This window comes from Bombyx mori, chromosome 24, assembly GCF_030269925.1.
Source record: "Bombyx mori chromosome 24, ASM3026992v2".
NCBI lineage: Eukaryota > Metazoa > Arthropoda > Insecta > Lepidoptera > Bombycidae > Bombyx > Bombyx mori.
Window position 1 is genome coordinate 16678319 of NC_085130.1, and position 9736 is coordinate 16688054.

The following is a 9736-nucleotide window of genomic DNA, read 5'->3' on the forward strand; positions in this document are numbered from 1 at the left end:
TACAGTAATTGCGATAAGATATAAAAAATGGCGAGCTTAACTCAACAATTGAGTTATCCACCAGCTAACCGTTCTTAAAGAAGGAAAGCTTTACATGAGTGGGTAGATGAGTACAATCTAATCAATTTAATTATTGATACTATAGACAATAACCATAAAAATAATAAAAATAAACACTAATACATAATATATCAAACTATATACATACACGTACATATATAATGAAATACATAAAATAAATACATATAAGTAATACTAAATTGATAGATAGTGCTCCTTTATTGCCTTCCTGAATACTTCAATTGAGGGACTTGCACGGATTGAGTGTGGAACTGATTTCCACAGACGCACAGAGTGCACAGTGAACGAACCACCGTAGCGGCTGGAGGAGTGAGGGGGAAAATTAAGGAGAAGGGATCTACTTGTTATAATACCGCTTCACCCTAGAAATAGGCTTAGGCCGTGCGCGCTTATAATACGATCTATAACCAGTAAATGTAAGATAAGTCGTCGCGGCCTAAAGGATAACGCGTCCGGTGCATTCGTATGTAGCGATGCACCGGTGTTCGAATCCGGCAGGTGAGTACCAATTTTTCTAAAGAAATACGTACTCAACAAATGTTCACGATTGACTTCCACGGTGAAGGAATAATATCGTGTAACAAAAATCAAACCCGCAAAATTATAATTTGCGTAATCACTAGTGGTAGGACGTCTAGTAAGTCCGCACGGGTAGGTACCACCACCCTGCCTATTTCTGCCGTGAAGCAGTAATGCGTTTCGGTTTGAAGGGTGGGGTAGCCGTTGTAACTATACTGAGACTTTAGAACTTATATCTCCAGGTGGGTGGCGCATTTACGTTGTAGATGCTCCAGTAACCACTTAACACCAGGTGGGATGTGAGCTCGTCCACCCATCTACGCAATAAAATAAAAATATACTCTGAGCCCAATCCAAATAATACTCAAGTAAGTGACCATGAAAACTATATAGTATTGGAAATATATGAATTGTTCCATCCGGGCGTAGCTGGAATAACTCCTTAGGATACCAGGCCCACTGAGTTTCTCGCGAGTGGGTCGCGATTCCGATCCGGTAGTAGATTCTGTCAAGCACTACACTTGCTAGGGTTAGTGTTAGCAAATTCTCTCAGGTTGAATCCGTGAGCTCACCTACCCGTTAGGGCGTAACTGGAATAGCCCCTAGGCTATCAGTGAATAGGTAGGCGAAACAAGGTAGGTGTCTACTTATTTCTGCAGTGAAGCAGTAATGCGCTTCGGTTTGTTGAAGGGTGGGGTAACCGTTGTAACTATACTTGAGACCTTAGAACTTATATCTCAAGGTGGGTGGCGCATTTACGTTGTAGATGTCTATGGGCTCCAGTAACCACTTAACACCAAGTGGGCTCTGAGCTCGTCCACCCATCTAAGCAATAAGAATTGATAGAATTAAAATAATAAACCCAAGACAAAATCGTATGAGTAGTTTTAATTGTATCTCAAACACACGAAAACCAAGGAATATGTTTAGTTCAATCACCATCTTAGACTATTTTTGCCACGAATCAGTCATGCGTCCCGATTTCCAGGGCGTTATATCCGTTTTACAACTTCGAACTCACTATTCAAGTGTGCTTATTGCGAGTGTTCTAACGTTCTCGACAGCGTAAATGTTAACTCCAATTTGTTTTTTTTTTTATGATTGAAGGATTACTGGTGGCCCGGAGGCCTTTCCAGTTTCACCAGGACAGGTGGGCGAGCAAAGGCTCAGCCAGGAGGGGTGGGGTTTGCTAACAGCTACCCGAGCGCCTCCGAAGGAGACCTAACAGCTCAAGAGTAGCTGCTTCGCGAATGAATCTACTACCGGATCGGAATCGCGACCCGCTTAGAAGATCCGGCGAGAAACTCAGCGAGCTGATTCATAGGTTAGGTTGCACGGCGAACTCTTTGTCGAGTTCGACGTGTACGGTTACCGATCCAATTCGTATGAAGTTGAAACGTTTGCCTGCATTTGCCGCTAGGGGCGCTCTTTCCACTCCATACAAATTTCAGTTAACTTTTACGCTATCGAGAACGTTAAAAAACTCGATTCGAACTTCGAAACCGAAGAATAGTTGCAGCCTTCACGTTCTGAATTCCGTGAGCTCTAGTATACTTAACCAATAAAGGATAAAAAGCGCAATTAATATTTACTACGTACAGTGTAGCATTCTTTAGTAACCCAAGCAAGCCGGGGCTATAAGCCTACTAGACTATGAAATTGAAGAGTATTTAAATATATTTTTTTATTACCTTTGTATGCAGACAAGCATATGGCCCTGATGGTAAGTGGTCACCGTCGCTCATGGACGTCAGCAATGCCAGGGGCAGAGCCAAGCCGCTGCCTACAAAATTATGTATTTTATAGCATAAGTTATTTAACATACAATATAAACAAGAAAAGGTAGCCAGCGATATGTAGGTAGCGTAAGCAATAACGTATTTTTTAATTATACTTACGCGGAAGCAAACTAGGAAACATTAAGCAAACAGATAACAAAGTATTGTAGGTATCAATGTGTATCAGTCGGTAATAGATCGAAAACGAGTAACTTAAATGACATCATTGAACCGTGGAAAAATACCGGAAGTACCTTGGGATCTTGCAACTAATTTATATGAGTTTTGCTTAAGTTTAACTAAGCTAACCAAAACTAAATGAGCCCACTAAACTAACACAGCCGTTGAGTAGATTGAAAAGAAATAAAATGCAGTTTAGATACCAATCATGCAAAGAAAAAGAAAAAATGTTATCGTATGTATCCAATTAAACATTATTGTCAGAAATTGGGCGTCAGATACGTTCAAACTTAGAGTATTATTAGCATATTAATAGCCTATTACTTCTATGCGTTCAAAAATCTTTATTCAGTTCCGTCTCAGAAATTTGACTTTGAAACTGACCTACAGTAATCTCCTCCCTCCATCCGCCTCCATCTTTGCTTATAAGAATTATACTGTGTACAGTACACATAATTTATGATAATTTCAGTAATCAAATTATTAGTATACTGTCGACGTAGATTCATCAATTTAATTAATGTATTTTTTTTTACTGTGTAATATTTTCATCAAAGCATCAATTGTATTCTCGGCGACGCGTCGCCTTAACGATTGTAAATTAATTTATTTCATATTTGCATTATAGATAATGTCGTAACAAAACTATTTTAAACACTTTTGAAATAGGTAAAAATATTTGACATTGGATGCCTCGTTTTCCATCCACTCGCTTATTTTCTAATTCCCGGCTCGTAAAGTAAACTTCCTTATCATTTGTCTGAAGTGATCTTGTATTTAATAATTATCTCAACTCTAGACCTTATTTCAATGCTGATTGTAAAAGACATTCTGTGATGAAATCAACACATCACATAAAAAATATAAAGTAGCAGTGATTCAAGTTTCAAGAGAATCCAATGACCTCACTCATTGCCACACTGGCTAAATTAAGGTTATGAGTCATGTTTCCTCTATGTCCACAAACTATATTGTATAGGCGATAAAGGTGAAATTTGTTTGCATTGTCTGTGTAATTATTATTAGTACAACAATTTGTCAGTTCGAGAATTTACTTACGAATTATCTAGTCTGTGGTATTTTTCTTGACACAAACATACAAAGTCCAAACAGATACAAATTATGATCATGTGTTGAACAAATGATTTTAAAATTATGGTTCGCTTAAATTATATCGTCATATCTGTTAATCAGGTAAACATTGAAACTAAATAACGAAGGCCCTTTGCTTATCTTTGTTTATTATAACAAGGAAACGTTAGAAAACTTCACAGCATCATATCACCGTGCCTTTGTTCCACGCAACACGTATTTTCGTGACTTAGCTCCAACTTACCTACTTTCACCCACATTCACTGCACACATAGGTAATCACATTTGCAGAACCACCGTTATGTGCTGCTAGCAACCATAGCAGATTGCACACGCGACGATCAAAATAAAAGTGGAATGCATACAAAAACATGTTATTTATTAATTGAATTATTACAGCAATTTAAAAATACAATGTCGTATAAAAACAAAAACAAGCTATTAGGTATATTCACTATTTCGTTCGATTGATTATTTTGCAACTTATGAGACGAGACGGCGGCGATAATATATAAGATTTACAATATTTTATACAACAGAGGAAGTCGCAAGGCACAGGGCGCGGACAACCGTGTTCTCTTTTCTCTGTAGACGTCGGTGCTCTCTAAATACATATTTTTAATAGGATTTATAATTACAACGCGCAATCTCTCATAATACAATGTTGAGTGTGGACATGTTATGTTTTAGCAGGGCGGCTTAGAAACCGTGCACCTTGAGTTGTTCAGGCTTCACTAAGCCGGATTTGGTGAGCCACTGGCAAATATTCTCTCGCTGGTCGCCCTGAAGCTGCAGCACCTCGCCGTACTCCGGGTGCTCCACGACCGTACCGTTGCACGCGAACTCCTTCTTGCATGCCCGCACGATCTTCTTCAGGTCATATTCCGAGGAAAGGCCTTGCACCGTAGTCAGCGTCTTACGCCCGTTTCGTTGCTGGATACGGACGTGGACTAAACCATCTTGAACGTCGTCCTCCGAGCTTTTGATAGCATCGGCGAATGGGTCGAATGTGTTGAGATTCTGGATGGACATACGATTGAACGTAGGGTCTCTTTGTTTCAACGAAACGCTGCGATACTACGCACTCAACAATATAACTGTCACTGATAACGCGCTGTTATGTGCTCGCTGACAAACAGCCAATTTATGTTAACTCCAAAACGTAATGGCGGATGAGACGAGAAAAATGGAAATGTCACGCGGAGGCGGAAACAATCGATCCGTACCATAGACAAAAATGACAATTCGGTTTCAAAGTAAAGGTAGCTATACACAGTTAGAAACCATATCGATTTTAAATATGTTTTTAACATTTTAAGTTAGTATCTATCCCTTTAACTTCGCGTACAATTTTGGAACATAAGAATCGTACTGAGCAACGAAGAAATTTCCCGCAACTGGAATCCCAAGTTTATACTGCTGAGCAAATTGAGAGATAGAAAACTTTCCTCTCTTTTCACCGGAATTGTTTGGTAATTTTGGAACTTTCGAAAAATCACATTTTTCTGGTTGCTTGTAAATTAAAAATATGTACCTATGAAGGCCGGTTCCTTTCGGTGGCCCCGATCCAATATATTCCGATAAAATTTCACTTTTACCAATATTTCCACCGGAGATATTCCCGACTAACCAGTGATGCCATTCTCGGAACTTTGGATTCTCCCGACTCGGCGCGTCCGGATCCACCATTGCAAGTGTATAATATTCATTTTCCTTACTAGCCCACTTGACAGTCGGAGCGTCTTTTACTTGAGTTGGAGTCAACTCTTTTCCCAAATCAACATTTATGCCGTTAGAATACTGAATATTCAACAACTCAGACGGGGGTGTTGTAATAATATCTGGCACTATGCAGTGCTTCTGGAACATTGTCTGTACGTTTGACATGATCGTTTAAGAACTCTGAACACGTGAGTCTGTTTGAGAAACTAATAGAAAATAATTGTTACCGAGCAAAGTTGAATTGTACTTTTCAACAAATTTTAGTTGCTAGGTTACCATCACAGATTACGACTATTTACATGTTTTTTTTTAATTGCACTGTTTTCATTCAGTGAGCTATGACAAGACGAAAGACAATTATTTTACAATTCAATTTTAAATAAGCAACGCTTAGCTTTTTAAAAAACAACCCCCGCTAATTAACATAAAAATTACAATTGTTATATTTTATTAATAAGAAATATGTTGCTTCTATAATGACAGGATATAACTAGCCCACTGAGTTTCTCTCCGGATCTTCTCAGTGGTTTGCGTTTTTGATCTGGTGGTAGACAGGTAGATTCAGCGAAGCCCTGCTCTTGCTAGGGTTAGTGTTAACAACGCCCCATCTCAGAGTCCCGAGAGCTCACCCACTCGCTCGGTTACACTGGTATAGCCTCTCAAGGCTACCAGCATATACAGGAAAAAAAACAAATTATCTTAATTTGCCATGCCGAAGATAGACAAGTTGCCGATTGCATTTTAAAGTAATGTATTCAAGCTTTATCCAGTAGGGTTAAAAAAAATACAAGTATAAAAAATATATGTGATATTTAATTTCCTATCAATCAGTCGTTACATAGACTAATTAGAAAAACTGTAAGCATGTGTACATCCTGTAAGTAAGATGCTCTATAAGCTTTTGAAAACATTTTTCACACAAACAAACAGTTTCAAACAAACACAAACAGTTTTTTGAAAACTTCGAGGCCCACCAATTGCATTTACTATATCCTCACAAGGACAAAATAGGTAATTATTGTCAGAGTCCAAAAATAAGACGCCACTACCGAACTAAAAGTGTAAACACTATAAACTAATGTCGTAACTTCGTTTTTCGTTTTTTCTGTGTGGCAATCGAATTAATGCGTTTTCAACTCAATGTTCCCAACACTAAAAATATTTACTCTTCGACATTGACCATAGTTCACCATAGATAATACATATGTACCCACATAGACAATACACCTAAGACAAATAAATGGTAAAAAATAATAAATTCTCTGTTGCATGAAAAATCAAGTGAGAAAGAATGAAAAGTAGATTTTTCTGAAATAGTTGTCGCCTATCTCTTAATTTAAATGATGCGAATATATTTTTTAATTTTATCTACTTAATTCTGTGAAACCGACGATACCGTTTCTACTAGTATTCTTTATCTACGAAGTTGAGAGTTAAGATATAATTCCCGCTAATTTATGCAAACCCTTCTTAGTCATTCGTTCATAGATTATACTTAATATTCATTAGTCCTCAAATATATGAGAATTTCGTACAACCCTCCCTATAATTTCTACAATATTGGTAGCAACAATTATTTTCCGAGGATGTCCTTTTAAATTATGTGCCAATGATTGTCAATGAAATTTTTTTCTGCAAGAGACTCGGGGTTTTCTTTTTTGAAACTTACACCTACACTAATTACCCCAAGCACTCTTAGTAGGTCTCGTAGGACCTCTTGTAAGTCCGCGCCGGTAGGTACCACCGCCCTGCCTATTTCTACCGTGAACCAGTAATGCGTTTCGGTCTGAAGGGTAGGGCAGCCGTTGTAACTATACTGAGATCTTAGACCTTATATCTCAAGGTGGGTGTTACATTTACGTTGTAGATATCTATGGGCTCCAGTAACCACTTAACACCAGGTGGGCTGTGAGCTCGCCCACCCATCTAAGCAATAAAAAAAAAGCACTGGTATAAATTCAAATCCAAGCACCCCATCATACACATCATTTTTTTTTTAATTATATACTGGGCCAGGAACGACTTCCATGATAAAAAACTTATCACTTTGCATAAGCATATACAAGGAAAATTTTGATGGACATGTAACTTACGATGTAAGCAAAACTATACAACGTAATGCTTGCCAGAATTTGTTGTGGCCTGATACACGACGGTAATAATTACGAGCGCGCGTCAAGCACACGGAAGGTTAAGCAGCACATTTTGGAGCTTGTATATGGGTGCTTCCTATCATTAAAAATTTTTGGGCATGTCTCCCGGTGAGGAAATGACTTCATAGAACGCCTTCTGATTCAGGGCAAAGTAGAGGGCACCAGTCCACGTTGAAGGTTGCCCATGCGATCGACCAACCAAGTCAGGTCAGCAGTTGACAGTTATTTACATGAGTGTCCTGTGATACTTACGCTCTGACATGAGTGATAAGACAGAAGAATATACTTATTTTTTTGTACTGGATAATATTAATGATATATGTAATATTAATTATGCAAGACAAATGCTATATACAATTATTAATATAATATTCTCCTTGCTTAGTTCTCCTCATTACTGAGGGTCATCTCTGCAGCAACCTCTCTGTACAATTGTTCCCCAACTGCTGCGACCAAATTTGATCTGACCATCTGGTGAGCCTGTGTCATCTGGGACGTTTACCCTCTATCTTGTCCGTCATCATCAGCCACTCGAGATCCTCTTTTTTAACATATTACATAACAAGAAGTTGATAATCATGGCTGTTGGCTTACTATATACTTTAGCCCGGCACAAACAGATGACAATGTTTTGTGTATATCATGTTTGCAAACCATAAATGATGGGGTGTTGTACTTAAAATTAACAGCCACTTTTAACCAGTGCGTGCTATAACAGTAGTTTGTGTTTTGTATAAATTTTGTTATATTTAAATTCTCTTAAAATTATCAAAACTCTAATTCTACATTTGGAACCTTTGATTTGTAATCAATCTAATTGAAAGAAATAGGAATCAACTGCTCCCTTCTATGACACACCATAATTAGTTTATGGCTCAACCCAGTAGGAATTTTGGTTTTCTTGATCATCACCACAGTTTCTTATTGAAAAGTTTATAATTTTATTGTAACATAATTATGAAATATGAGAATTTTGAAATTTTTATAATATGAGTAGGTATTGGACCAGTTTTTTTTTTACACATATTTGGATATATTTACAATGACATTTCATATCAAATTTATATGACAAGTTGCTAAGAAGTTTACATTGATTAATAAAATAGTAACAAAATGTACAGAAAATTGTTTAAAAGCATTTTATTTCTTCTTCAACAAATAGCGCTTTGATGGAGTGTGTGATATTACTTGGATGGGTGGACTATCCCACGATGGGTGGACACAGCCCACCTGGTGTTACGTGGTTACTGAAGCCCATAGGCATCAACAGGGTAGATGTCTTAAGACATGAGTTCTAAGTCTTCGTATTTTATTACAACGGTGACCTACCCTTCATATCAAAACGTATTACTGCTTCACGGCAGAAATAGGCAGAATGGTGGTATCTCACACCCTCATCATCATCATCATTATCCTGTCCTTCTCTTAGTTACCTGGGGTCGGCACAACATGTTTTCTCCTTCCATACTCCTCTATCATATACCATTTCTTCGCTCACTCCCTTCTTACCCATATCGTCTTGTACGCATTCCATCCATTTCTTCTTAGGTCTACCCCTTCCTATATATCCTTCCACATTCACAGATTCATATCTCACGCCTTATCTCCAGTAAATTGTGTCATTTGGTTACCATATTCATAGCTTCAAAGTTGTTGCAGCTGTTTACTTTTAGCGTTCTCCAACATTAACTCGGCATCGACTGGTTGACGCAGTTTGCCGCCAATTTTATCGTTTCTCAGTTGCAAAACAACAGTTTGCGTATTTCTTAACTTATTTTTCAATTCATCTATCCGCTTTTGTCGTTCTAATAGTTGGACAGTAAAATCTTCGATTTCTTTCGTGTCTTCTCCGCTGATCGCGGGAACGGAATTTTTTGGTTTAAAACGATAGTTCGAGAAAGACTCGATTTTCAAATTTAAAATTTTATTTTCCATGGACGAGCTTTTGAGTTCGTATTCGCTGCACATTTTCCCGAAACGTTTTCTCGATTCCACTACAATGTTCATTAGATTCTCGCATTTCGTCTCCAGCATGTCGTCTTCTTAAAGTTACATGGAAATACAATGGAAAATATTTTCATTGGTGTTCTAATTTTAAGAACTAGTACAATTAAAATAATTTGTTGTTATTTACCCATTTCTTAGCACACTTAGTTATTTGCACACGGTTGAATAAGTTTTCAAGAAGTAAGTACTTTCAGCAGTAAAACT

General features: G+C 37.8%; 2 protein-coding genes across 2 annotated transcripts; both read right to left on the reverse strand.

Annotated features, from left to right (window-relative positions):
• Window positions 1–3592: 3592 nt before the first annotated feature.
• Sui1 (protein translation factor SUI1 homolog) lies at window positions 3593–4818 on the reverse strand. The gene is given in 1 exon segment (NM_001043617.1): window positions 3593–4818. A coding segment is annotated over 1 exon segment (333 nt). The 5' UTR covers window positions 4683–4818; the 3' UTR covers window positions 3593–4349.
• Window positions 4819–4976: 158 nt separating this feature from the next.
• On the reverse strand, window positions 4977–5537 carry LOC134201339 (protein D3-like). Its single transcript, XM_062675907.1, has one exon. The coding sequence runs from the start codon at window positions 5535–5537 to the stop codon at window positions 4977–4979; it is 561 nt and encodes a 186-aa protein (XP_062531891.1).
• Window positions 5538–9736: the final 4199 nt, after the last annotated feature.

Excerpts from the sequence above, each read along its gene's own strand:
- LOC134201339 (XM_062675907.1), bottom strand. The coding sequence starts at position 5,537 with ATGTCAAACGTACAGACAATGTTCCAGAAGCACTGCATAGTGCCAGAT.